Source organism: Lipophrys pholis (genome assembly GCF_963383615.2).
Source record: "Lipophrys pholis genome assembly, chromosome: 6".
In the NCBI taxonomy this organism is placed as follows: Eukaryota; Metazoa; Chordata; class Actinopteri; order Blenniiformes; family Blenniidae; genus Lipophrys; species Lipophrys pholis.
In genome coordinates this window covers 24,782,044-24,797,944 of record NC_137629.1, presented here as the reverse complement: position 1 = coordinate 24,797,944, position 15,901 = coordinate 24,782,044, and the positions used below count along the sequence as shown (strand labels likewise).

Below are 15,901 nucleotides of genomic sequence, written 5' to 3'. Positions count from 1 at the left end.
CTTAACAAAGGGGAACTTGTATCATCACACAAAATGGAGCTGCAGACTTCCAGTAATACATGACATCATTGTGTGGTCCCACAAAGCAAAGAGTTCATGTTTATTCGCATGCAGCAATGACATTAATGAGAAAGGTGCGAATGGTCTTGGGACTTTGACACTGCAAAATACTGCAGATAGACAAACACTGCGTTACAATTTTCCTTCTGGGGAGGTGCAGTGCCAATGACATTGCTTTCTACTCGCAGCACTTCATATTTAAACAAAAAAGAAAAGAAAAAAAAAGGAACCAAAACTCAACAGTCCCACCGTTTTAATGTGCACAAACATAGCTTATTCAGAAGTTTCCCTTCTGTGATGCGTGGAATATAGAACTACTAATATTAATGAAAATACATGAGAAATGATAACGGGGTGTGTGACGACAGCAGTTGAGCATCAATCCCACCTTATGGGGTTTCTCATTTGGCACACTGACTTCCTTGTTTTCGAGAGAGCACTTCTTGTCAGGCTGCAGAGCAGAAGGAGACTTATTGCCTTTCTCTTCAGATTGGAACCATGAAAGCTGTGGTCGTCCTGTTGGTGATGCTGGTACGAGTCACTCATGGTGAGCATCTCAAATCTTCTCACAATATATATATATATATATATATATATATATATATATATATATATATAATTTAGATATTCTCATTGTAATAGAGAAGAAACAGCTGTTGGTTATTGTGTCATATTTTAGGTGATGGATTCAGCTGAAATTGGGAAAAAATGCATAACACAACATTTAAGTTTGTATTCAACATACTTTGTTTTCTCACAGTCTAAGTTGTAATTATTTTAGTCTTTTGCTCAAGATCAGCTTCGCATGTGTATACATGTAGAGGTTTCACAGTAAACTTAAATGGCCTCCTATAGATTGAACCTAGTCTGTGTATCCTGTGGATTAAATTGAGCCTCAGACATATTATTATAACCACCAGGAGGCAAGATGGATTGGATTGACTTCCGCCTTTGTCTGATGTGACACTCTAAAATAGCTTTTTAGGAACATAGCCTTTTTTTTTTTTTTTTTAATCAAATGTGTGAACAGAGAAACAATGCTATATATGGTTCTGTTCTGCCACTTCACCACACCCACCTTAGGCCTTCTCACTCTAATCGTTCAACGCTCATGCTGCAGTGTTACATACGTTAACTTAAAGCAAATTTTATTTATGCATTTTTACTGAATTTTAACGATCGAAACACCTCATGACCCCAAATACAATTTAAGAGTATACGGACGTTTTGAGATAAAGAAAACAAACACAAATAGATTCACAATTCTACAAATTTGGACTCACATAGACAAGTAATAAAGCCTGATGGGATTAAACTAAAAACACACCGCTGTTCGCCGAGGTACAACAGGTTAAGATGGAGACGTTTTCACTCAGTTTTAGTTCATCTAGTTTTTATTGTGAACGGTGACGCAGTGGCTCCCGTCCTCGCCTCACAGCAAGAGGGTTGTGGGTTCAAAGACTGCCCGGGGTCTTTCTGTGTGGTGTTTGCATGTTCTACCCGTGTGTGTGTCGGTTTCTCCTGGGTAAACACCATTGACTCCTACCAGCTACCGACCAAAAAAACTAAACAAAACAAAAACACACAAAAACACACACACACACACACACACACACACACACACACACACACACACACACACACACACACACACACACACACACACACACACACACACACACACACACACACACACACACACACACACACTCACACAAAAAAAAACCCAGAGCTCCTATCCCGTATTGTTTGCATCGCTTAAAAATAACAACACTTCAAGTAGTGTTAAACAGCAATGTACAATGAGGAAATGAAGAAACAAAAAACATCAAATAAGTAAAACAAACAAATCTGCAAAACACCAACAAATCAAAGGGTAATCGTAATACCATCCAATATAATCTCGCAAACAAAGATTTACAAAAAAGTCGAGCATGAGGGTCTCAAATAATGTGTATCTATATATCTATATATATATCTATATATATATATAGATATAGATATAGATATAGATATAGATATAGATATAGATATAGATATATAGATATAGATATATATATATATATATAGATATATATATAGATATATAGATATATATATATATATATATATATATATATATATATATATATATATATATATATATATATATATATATATATCTATATATATATATATATATATATATATATATATATATATATATATATATATATATATATATATATATAGTTAGAGTCAGAAATTCAAGAAATCAGGGCAAAAGTACAAAATCTCACAATGACTGATAATCTTTTCCAGCTATCTCATATTTAGTACATGTGTATTATCAGTGACTTCTTTACTCCGAGTGTAAGATACCACACGGATATTGATATGTTTCTTCCAGCTCCATTGATCTGTTCAGCTCTATGTGAGAGCTTTTAGAACTCATCATGTTTTGGCTCATTTGCAGGTGTGGAAACTCACTGCGACGGCAGGAAAGATGGAGCTCTGTGCTATGGGGCTTTGGGAGGAAGTCTGGTTCTGCAGTTGATGGACGACGCTTCTGAAATACCGAGATACGAATGGAAAAATGAAACAACCAAAATACTGTTGGGGAGAAACAGTACCATTATCAGAAATAACATAGAGCAAAGGTCTGTCTTCACCCCCACTACTGGAACATTTAAGATCAGTAACCTGAACAGGAATGACGGCAGTAACTATACTCTTAGACTCTATGATGAAGAAAACAGGCTATCAGGAAGCAGGACTCTAACTTTGTCAATTCAAGGTAAATAACTTTTCTTCACAAGTGAAATGAAAATGTATTCAGGATATTCAATCTCAGCCTCACTCACTGATAAGTGATTTAATATTCAGAACATTTCTATATTTCCAGCTTTTCATGAGAAACTTTTCACGAGGACACGGAAATGATTTCACATGTTTCCATGTGTATTTCTCTCAGCTCCGTTGGCGTCTGTCCAGCTGAAACATGACTGTCTGTCTCTGGGGGAGAAGAGGGTATCTTGCTCCGTTAACGGAGGGGACGGTCCTCAGTACAGGTGGACTCTGGATGGACGCACACTGACGGAGGACGAGCTCCTCCCCGGTTCTCATGAGACCAACAGTGTCACTCTGAAGCTTCAGGTTTTAGGACAACTGGTCTGCTGGGCCCACAACCAAGTCAGTAATGTCTCCGATTCAGTGGAGTTGACTACCTGCGGTGAGAGAAAACATGGAGAACAACTCCATCACACTAACAGTCATGCCTTCTTAGCACCATTTTTTAATGGTTGGTTTTTTTTGTTTTTTAACTCACAGGCTTCATATTCATAAACTGCACCTCATCCAATGGGACAGAAATATCACAGTGGGTACATGAAGCCAGTAATACCTTGTGTGTTACTCCAACAACAGTCTCTACCTCTGTGGGTAAGGAGACCGGCACTGGTTCAGTTACGCCCTCCAATGATGTCACAGCAGATCCACCTGTGGTCACAGACAGTGCTGATGGTAAACACATTTTAAAAATGATTTAAACTCAATCAAAGCTAACACATCTTTGTTTGTGTGTGTGTTTCTGAACAGATCGCTCCTTGCTTGTCTGTGGTTTGCAAGCAATGGTGGGATTTTTCTCGGTACTTGTGATTTTCATCTATTTCATCTGGAAGAAAAACAAATACAAAAAGAAGGAAGATTCTTCGCAGGTCGATGAAGCGAGCACATCACTCTGATTCGATGGGTGAAATAAGTAATCCTGCGTCTTTATCCAACACTTAATTCAGTTTTTTCTAGGAAATACAATTTCACAAAATAATAACTTCCTCAAATATTTCACTGCTTCAGAAACACCCCAATAAAACAACAAAACACAGGCTCATGAAAACAGCCAAAAAAAAAAGAAAAGGAGAACTGCTCCCAAAACCATTTAAAAACAGTAATTTGCTTTCTTTATGTATTTCCACGGAAAAAAGTATCATCTCATCTCTGAATACCTAGATATTATTATTAACAACTATGAATAAATGAATACTCATATTGTTGTATCATAGATACTTAAATTATCAGTCTATTGTATAACAACAACAACAAAAACAACAACAACACATGTCTTGACAAACATTTGTATATTATAAGCATATCCATCCATTCATACATACATATTCTCAAAAGTTCAGTGTAAGACCTACTCTTCTATATATACACACATCTGTACATGACCTCATACACATTTGCACATAAACACACCAACAAATTCGTAAAAATTCCCATATCAGTGTAGGTATACAGTTTCATCCAGAATTGAGTTCCATATTTATACATGTTTGTAGCTTAAGGAGTCTCTTCTAGATTCCTGTACAGATCCAATATAATATTCTTGTCTTTGTTTTTAATCTAACCCATATTTGTGTTTTTTTTCTTTCTGTATTCCCACACTTAACCTGCTCTGCAACTCTACACCACAGATGGTAATAACCCTGTTTTTTTTAATTGTCTTCTTTTTAAGTTTATTATGTGCTTTACTGTTTGTCTGAGAGGTTATCTTTCAATGTAGATGTTAAATATATATCCAAGGTATATTAGTGTAATTTCCAACTATAATCCAAGTAAAAAACAAAGCTCTCTGGATGTTTTTTTATTTATTTATTTAAAAAAAAATTTGCAATGTGAGTCAGGCACTTATTGGTTAAATCATGAGAAATAAGGTTTCATTGCTGTCATCAGAAGAACATTAGCCAACATTGCATAGTCTGGACATTACAAACAAAAACAAACCTATGCATGATACGTTTTCACAGGATGATGAAACAAATCTACAAAAAATGTCGTTTGCATTGTTGAAGTCGAGGCAGAAAACACGGACCAGCAATGAAGGCGTAAGCTGCGCAGTTCTGTCGCCAGAGGGCGACCTTGCATAAAAGAAATGAGAAAATGTCTGGCATTGGCGCTCGTGGTCCTGCGTGCCTTGAAGTTTTAAGATCACGTGATAGAAACTCAACTCAAACGTTTACTGCATTCAATAGAAAACACCCAGTGTCTTTCAGGGGGTTGTAATCCTGGATCATCAGACAACTGATTCGGAAATATTTTTGCCAAACTTTAAATGTCCTTGCAGAAATTATTTTGTTGAAGCTTTGAGATTGAACATGTTTGTGAAAATAAAGCGCTTATTAAAAGTTTACCCTTGTCATTCCTTTAAAAAAAACCAAAAATAAACCCTAATTAAATGACAAAGTTGTGTGAATTCACCTTCTTTTCCATTTAGTTTGGTGTACTGTGTCAAGACCAAACACTCTTAAAAGTATTTATTTTTAAAAATACAGTGTGATTGATGACTTTAATAGATTAATGAACTCAACTTCAAGTAACTTCCCACTTTGGATTGTAACTTCTAGTCAATCCGTAATGATCATTCATAATATTTGAACTCAATGGAGTTGGAATGGCTAAAACTGTTCTCAAAGAAACTTTCAACTCCACACATTTTCAACACACATTTTTAAATTGCATTAACTACATGCATTAAAATCGATCCCCCTTTCAAGTTAACTCATGCTTCTCCCGTTTTCATTTCACAGCAGTTTTATTCACACTGTTACAAAGTGCTTAACAAGAATAAAGAACATAAAGAACAACAATTTAAAAAAAAAAAAAAAGAGCATAGAGCATTACACATTTAAAATATTGAACACTGGAATGTATTCATTTATAGAAATATGCTTCAACACGATTTTCAAAACTGGTGCTTTAATGAAAAATGCTCTGTCGCCATTTGTCAACGAGCTGAACCTCAGTTTGACCATCATCCATGAAGAAGTCATCTGCAGGTTCATAGATCGGCTGTAGAAGAAGCTGCCTGACCATTTAAAGCATCACAGGTCAAGAATGAAATTAGATAATAAAGATGTCATGTGATCCTGACGGCGGTGGCGGCATGGCAAATGAAAAGTTCACTTTCCTAAAAGACGACACTTAACACACTGGAAGTTACTGAGCACGTCTCAGAAATGTGCTAATTTTAGTTTTATTTGATTCAATGATTTACTCGTATGAGCTTTTACTCCGTACTGTACGGTGTGTGTGTGTGTGTGTGTGTGTGTGTGTGTGTGTGTGTGTGTGTGTGTGTGTGTGTGTGTGTGTGTGTGTGTGTACATGCATATTTTTGTGTAGTAACAGTAACCTACTGATTATTTGAAGCAGACCGATACAGTTCGGTATCAAATGTAAACTGTGATCAGAATTTATGTTCATAGAAAAGGAAGAGGAGCCCTGATGTACTTTGTGCCGGCTTGTTCTCTTAACTTTGTCACCAGCTGTTGTGCCAATATTAGTACAGAGGTGTTTTGAAAAGCACATTCCCAAAAACATGCACAGGGGGTACCTGAGCAAGACCCTCGCCCCCCCCCACCAGCTCCCCTTGAGCGCTGCTCTGTAAGGCTGCTGCCGATGGCTCAATTCTGTATGAGTATCCCCTCGGGAAGTGCTATAAAATAAAAATAGATAAAAATTGAAGATGTCAGCTGTTAAATCTCAGATGTCTCAATTCCTCTTTGAAAAACCAAAAAAAGAAAAAAAAAATCCGTCCCTTGCATTCTGTCCATCTCACACTCAGCCAATGTGTAGCTGTTCAAAAGGGGAAGTTGAGACTTACACCACCTCCCGTAGTTCTAAAAATGAGCAGTGCAGCAGCAGCAGCAGACTTCTGGACGTCTAAACTGGAATCTGAAGTTGTTTTATATCTGCAGAGTGAAAGGGGAATTTGAGAGGTGCTGACAGAGAGGATCGAAGCTGAACTATCTGGAGATATGGCAGCCATGGTTGGATTGTTGCTCATGTTGCTCCGCGTCTCTCATGGTGAGCTGTATGACTGCTTCTCACTCTGGTGCCTTATTTAGAAAGGCAGTTTCAGTTCATGCTTCAGTGGAAGCAAGAGAATTTGCTCGAGCAGATCAGATATTGAAGTACAAGTGATTTCAGCAGTGAGTCGTAGTTTCTTGTTTTTTGTTACTAACTTGAGAGTAGCCAAGGCTGAGATCAGTTTTCACATGGTTACACACTCAAAGTCAGTAATTGCAACTGATAAATCAATTACATAACACATACCAAATCAACTACATGATAAAAGGTTTTACAGAAAGGTATTGTATGTATAAGGTATTTTTATTTTCATTAATTGTCTATAGTTGAGATATTGAATTCATCTATTATAACTCGGGGAGTACACTATGACCTTTCATTTGGGTTTTGTTCTTCCTACAAGAGAGAACAGATTGTGTATTGTGTGAAACAAAACCAAAAACTCCCTCTGTTTGGTGAATCCTGAGTCGAATCACCAAACTTTATCTAGATTATTAACAGAGTGTACAAAGACGGAAGACATATATTTACACATCAAACACACACTGACATGGAAGCTGAAGGGAGACACTGACATCGCACAACGAGGCATACGATCAGGCAAAAACTTAAACTTCCACACAAACCAGAAATTGTGAAACAAGAACCAGAATATCATGACAAGACGTGAAACACATGGAACCATGATGGATAATCGCACCTGCAACACAACTCACGGGTTCAGACAGAACACAATCCACAACACCGGGTCGTGGCAGCAATGATCACCAGCATGGTCACTCTGCTTCTGGTTCAAAGTGTTTGCTTTTAGAACTCATCATGTTTTGGCTCATTTGCAGGTGTGGAAACTCACTGCGACGGCAGGAAAGATGGAGCTCTGTGCTATGGGGCTTTGGGAGGAAGTCTGGTTCTGCAGTTGATGGACGACGCTTCTGAAATACCGAGATACGAATGGAAAAATGAAACAACCAAAATACTGTTGGGGAGAAACAGTAACATTATCAGAAATAACATAGAGCAAAGGTCTGTCTTCACCCCCACTACTGGAACATTTAAGATCAAAAACCTGAACAGGAATGACGGCAGTAACTATACTTTTACGCTCTATGATGAAGAAAACAGGCTATCAGGAAGCAGGACTCTAACTTTGTCAATTCAAGGTAAATAACTTTTCTTCACAAGTGAAATGAAAATGTATTCAGGTTATTCAATCTCAGCCTCGCTCACTGATAAGTGATTTAATATTCAGAACATTTCTATATTTCCAGCTTTTCATGAGAAACTTTTCACGAGGACACGGAAATGATTTCACATGTTTCCATGTGTATTTCTCTCAGCTCCGTTGGCGTCTGTCCAGCTGAAACATGACTGTCTGTCTCTGGGGGAGAAGAGGGTATCCTGCTCCGTTAACGGAGGGGACGGTCCTCAGTACAGGTGGACTCTGGATGGACGCACACTGACGGAGGACGAGCTCCTCCCCGGTTCTCATGAGACCAACAGTGTCACTCTGAAGCTTCAGGTTTTAGGACAACTGGTCTGCTGGGCCCACAACCAAGTCAGTAATGTCTCCGATTCAGTGGAGTTGACTACCTGCGGTGAGAGAAAACATGGAGAACAACTCCATCACACTAACAGTCATTCTTTCTTAGCACCATTTTTTAATGGTTGGTTTTTTTTGTTTTTTATCTCACAGGCTTCATATTCATAAACTGCACCTCATCCAATGGGACAGAAATATCACAGTGGGTACATGAAGCCAGTAATACCTTGTGTGTTACTCCAACAACAGTCTCTACCTCTGTGGGTAAGGAGACCGGCACTGGTTCAGTTACGCCCTCCAATAATATCACATCCTTCAATCCAACAGTGACTGCCAGCAAAGATGAGCAATGGTACACTCGTAAGTGGGAATCGACTTTGCTGCAGTGGATCCAATGAACACCTTTTCCCTTGTGAGCCATCATTGTTTGATGTGAGATGTAGTGTTTTCTGACTCAGTTTTCTGTCTTTTCAACAGCAATTTCAACCACATTGGCTGGTGTACTTGCAGCATTGGTGATTTTAGTAGCTGTGGCTATAGCTATAACCTGTCATCAGAATAAAAAGCAACGCAACAAAACTAAAGGTAAAACAAAAACAAGAAAAAAACAAATTTGTGACTCAAATGTCTATTTGCTCTTTGTTTTATAGTTGTAAAGAATCGTTTTGCATTTGGGGAACTGCACTCACGTCTTCTTCTGAAGTTATATAATATATGTAAATGTAGACTGCACTCGCTGCAGACACTCTTACACTTGCTTAACTCTCACCAACGGTGGCTTCAAGAGTGTGGTGACGATATCGGTTTTGTGTCCCTTTTTTCTTGCTACTCTGCAGCTGAAGAAGACGACGACCAGGAATTAACCTACGCTGATGTTCGAATTGTTCAGCAGCAAGCAAGGCAGGTGGAGCACAGGTCAGATATGGGAGTCGAATACGGCCAAGTCAAGTTTTCAGAGCGGCCTCGGCAGACTGACGAAAGGAACGATGACTGTGTGTACTCTCAAGTCCGTGGAGCAAGATGAGTCTGTGTTCTCACTACTTGTACAGACTGTATTCTCAAGCTTTTACTGCAGTTATTATGTTCCTCGCTCAGGAAAGACCGGAAATCAAAGGTTATGTTCTTTGATGTGATACTTATATTTAATTTTTGGTTTCTAATGTATAAGGATGTCTTATGAATAATCTTTGCTCTAATAGTATGTTCAGAACGTTCACGTCTTCGGACAGTGAGTGAAGCATCATGGGGGAGAGCATTCAAACTCCGCCACTTCACTACCATGGCACCATTATATTATCAAAGTTAAAATATCTCCCTTCACGCAATCAGACACACTTTCAGCAGAGTATGTGGGCGTTAATCTCATCATCGTGGTGATAAGTTTGCAGGGTAATCTCTTATCTCCGGGGAAGTTTAGAGAAACGTGTTTCTATGATGAAAACACTTTGTCAGTCTTTTAAAACAAGGGGCATGAGTTTTGGAGTGGGTGTGGTCTTGATCAGGCCAGGCCTCACCTTTGATCCTTTGGCTGTGTATGTTTATTCCCCTCAGCTCAGTAGCCAATAACCCTCGAAGTCATGTGAGGACAGCAACCCTTTTGTTATTGATAAGTCACGGCAAAAAAAGAAGCTTCATTTATATTGTATGAAATTAGCCTGGAGCCAAACTGCCCATTGTGCCTTTTTTCAGTTTGTCTTTACAGTTCTTCCTCCTGTTACAATCACTTCGTTTTAAGCTACTGAAATGGCATCCGTCTTTAGATTTTTTAGATCTTTAATTTCCATATTGTAGTTTGTCACCTTTGTTTTAACAGCCTGTTTCAAGTTATGTATTTTCTTGTCATGGGTTTAATCAAAAACAGAGGTGGCATGATTGGTTTGATCGAGGTAAAAGGTCAACGACTGTTGACTCGCATCCAACTGATTCGCACAACTATAAAAGTGGTGTTTATGATCCATGATAGTCACTCTGTGTGTGTGTGTGTGGGGGGGGGGGGGTACCTAAAACTGTTACCACCCATACAGTGAAGACTAGTGGTGTTAATCATTAATTTTTTAGGTGATGGCATGTTTGAGATTAAGGTTACATAAAGGTTTGACCAGTAGTGATTATGATGAGGGGAAATTCATAAGTCCATGTCACAGGACACAGCAAAGTGTGTGTGTGTGTGTGTGTGTGTGTGTGTGTGTGTGTGTGTGTGTGTGTGTGTGTGTGTGTGTGTGTGTGTGTGTGTGTGTGTGTGTGTGTGTGTGTGTGTGTGTTTGAACCAGAATTGTTTTCTTTTATTATTCAATTAGTGCTTTATTCACCAGGATTGTAGAGCATTGAGATTATGTAGGTTTGCAGACCCAACAGACAGTTGAACGCACTCAAATACAATGGGAAGTTGCATTTCTTTGCAATGTTGGAGGAAACTGAACTACTTTGACATAAATACATATATTGGTCACGAAACAGGAACAATCTGTATTTGAGGGTTTAAGTGCTAAAAACTTCACCACAGTGTGTCCTGCAGTAAGAGTCATCATGTTTAAAGATGCATACTCAACATTGTGTGCGTTGGCCCCGCGCTACATTTTGCAGTACAATAGTATGAAATGGACCAAAATGTTTGAGTGGATTCATCTTTCTTCGCTGTGCTAATGTTGTTTCATCATAAAAACCAAAGCTGGAATCAAATCTTCATGGGGTTTTTTTTCTCTCTCAGGAGAGAATGTCATTTGTTTAAAACATCAACATCTTGTTTTGAGTCTTGAGTGTTTACAGTACGTGAGTTTAGAATAAGACAGTATGAATGTGAAAAATAGCATTTTGGATTGGACAGTCACAAGGTGAATTTGTTAATAATGCTCCTAAGTTATGCCACGAGCTGCCAGCGTACATCAGACAAGCTCCTCCAGTTTTCATTTCAAAACTAATCTGAGGACTCATTTTTGCTCTTTGGTTTATAAACCAGCTTGAGACTATGCTCCTTTTCTTTTGTTGACCATTTTATCGTTTCTTTACTGATTGCACCTTATGACTTATGCCTTTGTATGTACAGAAATAAAGTTGAGTTGAGTTTTCTGAAATACAGTGCACGGTTGTGGTGTGTTGCATGGGGGGGGGGGGGGGGGGGGGGGGGGGCTGAGTTTGAATCCTAAAACACGAACAACGCATTAAAACCTTCGTAAGCTGCCTTTTTTTTGTTTTTTTGTAAAGTCAAACAGAACTTTGCAAATGGCAAAACCAGCACAAACCAGAACATGTCAACACACTACAAAGATAACAAGAATTGCAGAAATGGAAAATAAACATGATCTCACTTAAGACCTTGGCTAAAAAAAAAAAGGATGCACTTTGCATAAAGTTGTTGGTTTTCCAGTTTATATCAGAGAAAAAAATAAAGCATATGAGAACATGTCATAACTTCATTTACATTGTCAAAGTTTCAAATGAAACAGATCAAAGTGCGTTTATGTTTCATCATTGTTTGTGTACAGTACCTACTGCATATATATATATATATGTATGAAAGAAGAGGCGAGTGGCTGTGTTTAGCAATACAGTGACTGCACAACATGAGATGCGGTTGAGCAATCTGTCACTTTTTTCAGGATGTGGCTAATCTCTGCGATCTGATCCGACTCCTCGTTCACATTAATACACGCACTACTCTCAGTGGGACCGTTTCCATTAAATGCATTACTTGACCAAAAGGGACTTTCAACCACAGGTTGTTTCTGTCATGGATGTCGTTCACTTTATGTGAAATTGTGTGGCCATTTTGTGAAAAACCCCCATTTTGGCTCCCCGGAGAAACACGCACATTTATGAAATTCTGAATCTGCACCCTTCCTCTTTACAATCAATTTGTATATTTCTTCATTTAATAGGAGAGAGAGCTGTTTGACAGATAAAGAAATCACACCGCCCTTCTTTTTCTTCACCGTGCACCATTTTACCCATTATTTGAAAGCTGACAGAAAGTCCGTATTTACACATAGAAGGCATTTGCTTGACAACAAGTGCAGAATAAAAAAAAATAAAAATGTTAATGCAAATAATCATGATTCCTTCACTCTGTGATAAACCTATATATATTAAAAAAAAAAAACTATTTACACATCAGATGCTACCCCAGCCCTCTACATTCAATCTACCTAGTACTCCTCAGAGACTGTATCCGACAAAATGTTGCTGTTGGGGCTGCTGGAAGGTTGAGCGTCAGTCAGTCCACCCAGCACGGGTGGAGTAGGAGTCGTAGTGGAGGCCTGCTGCGAATGCTGCTGCTTCTTCCTGTTGAGTTTTCTCTCTTTGGCACGTCTGTTTTGAAACCAGATCTTCACCTGATAATCAATAAACATAATAAATTGATATATTGAATGGGGGAAAAAAACACAATGAAACAACAGAAAACACCAGTTTTCAGTACTTCCTATTTTTTTTTTCTATGTATCTATGAAAAACATTCATATTAGTAGGAAGAGGTTTTGTGGCCACGATGACTTTGCTTGATAAAGCAACTTTTATCTTCCCCTGGTGTCGTTTACTTCTGCTCGACCGTCTCAGAATACTATGGTGGCTGCAGCAGTTGTATTCAGCTGTGAGTTTAGCGAGTCGACTGAGAAGATGGACAAAACAGTAAATACAACAGTAAATATAGATTGAGCTTTTAGCTGCTTCTGTGTTCAGCTGCATAACATAATGGTTTATAGAGCTTTTCTTCTAAAACATGTCTTTACACACGAGGTTGATCAGGACTTTCCTGCCTTCACATACAGGAAATGAAGTATTGCGTTTATCCATCCCTCAATCGGTTTGTACACTTGCTTTATTGAGTCAGACCAAGTGGGCGCCGGGTGAGAGGTGAAGCACGCCGTCAATAGGCGTTTTCATTTTGCAATGTCATTGAGACACAGTGTAAATTTCATCAAAATAAAAAGCTAAACAAGATAAACATTTCAAAAAAAAAAAATAAATCTCACTGCATTTGTTTTTTGTCTATCCTACACAAAACCAGAAATGTGGGGATTTCTTAGAAAATATGACAAACCTTACTTACTCAAAAAAGTCTTCCTTTAACCAAATCAAATTTCAGAACTCTTAAATTTCATCAATCGGCTGTGTTACTCACTGACTAATAAGAATGGAACTTGTCTAACCTATCAAGTGTAACATGAAAGAATAAAACATTTTACATTTCATTAATTGATTTATAAGCGTTAAAAAAAACCCAAAAAAACCAATCAGCTTTTGCTCAGTGCAACGGCTCAAGTTTTACAGGTTCAGATTGAACTCTAAAGTTGTGGGAGTAATTCAGAAGACATTGATAAGTGCTAACAAACACGTTCGTCTTTACATTCACAGACGTCTTTTTTCCATTCATGTAGCTTTCAAATCGTGAACAGCCTTCAGTCTTAGTCCGATTCTCCTCACCTGTCTCTCAGATAGGCTCAGTGCCATGGACAGCTCGGACTTCCTCCTCATGGTGATATAACGGTTGAACTGAAACTCTTTCTCCAGCTCCATTCGCTGGTGGTCAGAGTACACCACTCTGTACTTGTCTTTGGTGCGGGTCTTTCCTCCTGAAACACATTTACATCTTAGTTAAGAACATATAAAGTCAGATTTGTATGCTTGACAGACTGAGTATAAGTCAGCAAATGTGGTTTTTCCCTTCCGCTCCTGTAAAGCAAACAGGAATCGGTTTGTCAGTGAGTCAGATGGTGAGCGAGTCCTGGCCAAACAGATGTCTGGTGCCACGTTCAAGTTCAGGCGCCACTTAAAGCCTCATCAGCTCTATTAATCACACTAACTATAACTAATGTAAAGAGTTTCCTTCTGCGTTGCATCACGGGCTCTCCTTATCACCGTGAGCAGTGTTTGAGGTGTTGACACAGGCAGCTATTCATTGACACGCATGTTTACATACACATATGCACTCAAGACAACGTGAATCCCGAGGTATTGATTTGAAGATTTGACCAAAGTGAGCAGCATCGATTGAGGCAGACCCAGAAACACACAAGACGTGAGTGAGGCCCAAGGGCTGGGTTCGAGTCCTGCAGACTTCCTGCCCTGCCAGCGTTATCTATATCCAGTCTGTCACCATGTTGCACCCACCCAGTGGACAGTGAGGGTGGGGAGGGACACTCCACGGACTTCACGTTCAGCTGAGCACCGACACCCCCCAGCATTATGGTGGAGGGGAGAGGTGAAACAGCTTGATGGATACATGCGCTCATGTTGTAACCGCTCAACCAATGTGTCCTGCATCATCTTTGTCATCTCTCTCTGCAAAGGCTCAGGTTGTCATGTGACTCCATCCCGTATGTTTGCGTGGACATTTTATTAGATATAAAGAGTTTTATCAGGGCTGTGGTTTTCCTTCCTTAACATGTTGACACTTTAAATATCTGATCAGACCAACCTGTTTCTGGATCTACCTTTGATACCAACCCTTGCTCAGATGTGCTCTTGGGAGCTTTTTTATAAATCAATTTGTCTTTTGATCCATTTCAATAAAACAATCCAAATTTTGTTTCCTTGTTTTGTCTGTTTTCACAATCTTTAATTCACTGATTATTATTAATAATAGTAATAATAGTAATAGTAATAATAATAATAATAATAATAATAATAATAATAATAATAATAATAATAATAATAATAATATATGGAAGTAAGCAATACCCTTGGCCCACACTGATCTCGTGCTGCCGGCTGTTGGGGTGTGTCCCACCTGAGATGGGGTGTTTGAGGGGCTCCGCTGCTCTCCTCTGGGGGCTGAACGGGTCCTGTCCGGAGATGAAGCTGAAAGGCGTGAAGGAGACTCCTCCGGGGGCGGAGGGAGTCCCGCTCAGCTCCGGGGAGGAGAAGCTGACCTGCCCGGCGCTGGTGCTTGACCCCTGGAAGCTGAAGGGGAACTCCTCCCGGCCCGCGTAAACGTGGTTCCAGGCGCTGCTCGGCGACGGGTCACCGACTCCCGGGACGTGGTGGTGGTAGCCGGTGAAGTCGTACGGAGACGGGATGTACTGACTGTTCAGTGACAGCGTCTGGCCCGGCTGTCGGACCGACTGCGCGTTGGCGTACATACCGGGCGTCCTGGTGGTACAGGTGGGCTGAGGGGGCGGAGGGGGAGGGGGGGTAGAGAGCGGCTCTCTGGTGGACCTCCGTGGATCAGACCTCCTGGCGCATGTTAAGCCTCCGTGTGCGCACCCGCAAGGCTCCGGCGCTTTGTTTTCACTCCAGTCTAAGGTTCAGGCTTATTACTGCCCGGCTACCTGCGCCGCGCGACTACACACCTTTATAGATTTACTGCCAAGAGTTCAAAAGTACAAAACATGACGTCACGCTCTACCTGCGTCCCACCTGTCTGCTCATGGCACAAGGCACAGAGCGCAGCGTGGTGGAGGCCCGAGCAGCAGGAGGCAATGGATCAATAATATGATGGAGGAGATCTGCTGAGTCTAA

General features: G+C 39.7%; 3 protein-coding genes across 6 annotated transcripts; 2 read left to right on the top strand and 1 right to left on the bottom strand.

The window, feature by feature from the left end:
* The first annotated feature begins 470 nt into the window (after positions 1-470).
* LOC308111017 (titin-like) lies at positions 471-5,228 on the top strand. Of its 3 annotated transcripts, none has more exons than XM_080465706.1 (6): positions 471-607; positions 2,516-2,836; positions 3,014-3,271; positions 3,370-3,561; positions 3,637-3,790; positions 4,848-5,228. In XM_080465706.1, exons 1-5 carry the CDS (start codon positions 559-561, stop codon positions 3,780-3,782), a joined length of 966 nt encoding a protein of 321 aa, XP_080321832.1. In that variant the 5' UTR covers positions 471-558; the 3' UTR covers positions 3,783-3,790; positions 4,848-5,228. The 3 variants fall into 3 exon arrangements, with proteins under 3 accessions (XP_080321832.1, XP_080321831.1, XP_080321830.1); XM_080465705.1 differs by having other exon boundaries at positions 3,637-3,799; XM_080465704.1 differs by having other exon boundaries at positions 3,637-5,228.
* Positions 5,229-6,674: 1,446 nt separating this feature from the next.
* Positions 6,675-11,520, top strand: LOC308111016 (uncharacterized protein). Of its 2 annotated transcripts, none has more exons than XM_080465702.1 (6): positions 6,675-6,903; positions 7,746-8,066; positions 8,244-8,501; positions 8,600-8,806; positions 8,924-9,031; positions 9,283-11,520. In XM_080465702.1, the coding sequence occupies exons 1-6, from the start codon at positions 6,855-6,857 to the stop codon at positions 9,468-9,470; spliced, it is 1,131 nt and encodes a 376-aa protein (XP_080321828.1). In that variant the 5' UTR covers positions 6,675-6,854; the 3' UTR covers positions 9,471-11,520. The 2 variants fall into 2 exon arrangements, with proteins under 2 accessions (XP_080321828.1, XP_080321829.1); XM_080465703.1 differs by having other exon boundaries at positions 8,600-8,710; positions 9,283-11,514.
* A 121-nt stretch (positions 11,521-11,641) lies between these two features.
* Positions 11,642-15,666, bottom strand: LOC308111392 (homeobox protein CHOX-CAD-like). The gene is made up of 3 exons (XM_080466272.1): positions 15,171-15,666; positions 13,865-14,013; positions 11,642-12,774 (listed from the first exon to the last, which is right to left on the bottom strand). Exons 1-3 carry the CDS (start codon positions 15,520-15,522, stop codon positions 12,589-12,591), a joined length of 687 nt encoding a protein of 228 aa, XP_080322398.1. The 5' UTR covers positions 15,523-15,666; the 3' UTR covers positions 11,642-12,588.
* Between the last annotated feature and the right edge of the window lie 235 nt (positions 15,667-15,901).

Bases quoted from the DNA above. Each gene is read 5' to 3' on its own strand.
- LOC308111016 (XM_080465702.1), top strand. From the start codon at position 6,855: ATGGCAGCCATGGTTGGATTGTTGCTCATGTTGCTCCGCGTCTCTCAT. The intron at 8,807-8,923 runs GTAAGTGGGAAT...TCTTTTCAACAG, and splicing joins AGATGAGCAATGGTACACTC to CAATTTCAACCACATTGGCT. The intron at 9,032-9,282 runs GTAAAACAAAAA...GCTACTCTGCAG, and splicing joins GCAACGCAACAAAACTAAAG to CTGAAGAAGACGACGACCAG.
- LOC308111017 (XM_080465706.1), top strand. From the start codon at position 559: ATGAAAGCTGTGGTCGTCCTGTTGGTGATGCTGGTACGAGTCACTCAT. The intron at 2,837-3,013 runs GTAAATAACTTT...TATTTCTCTCAG, and splicing joins TCTAACTTTGTCAATTCAAG to CTCCGTTGGCGTCTGTCCAG. The intron at 3,562-3,636 runs GTAAACACATTT...GTTTCTGAACAG, and splicing joins GGTCACAGACAGTGCTGATG to ATCGCTCCTTGCTTGTCTGT.
- LOC308111392 (XM_080466272.1), bottom strand. From the start codon at position 15,522: ATGTACGCCAACGCGCAGTCGGTCCGACAGCCGGGCCAGACGCTGTCA. The intron at 14,014-15,170 runs GTGGGACACACC...AATGTGTTTCAG, and splicing joins CCTCAAACACCCCATCTCAG to GAGGAAAGACCCGCACCAAA. The intron at 12,775-13,864 runs GTGAGGAGAATC...ATTGATTATCAG, and splicing joins TGAGCCTATCTGAGAGACAG to GTGAAGATCTGGTTTCAAAA.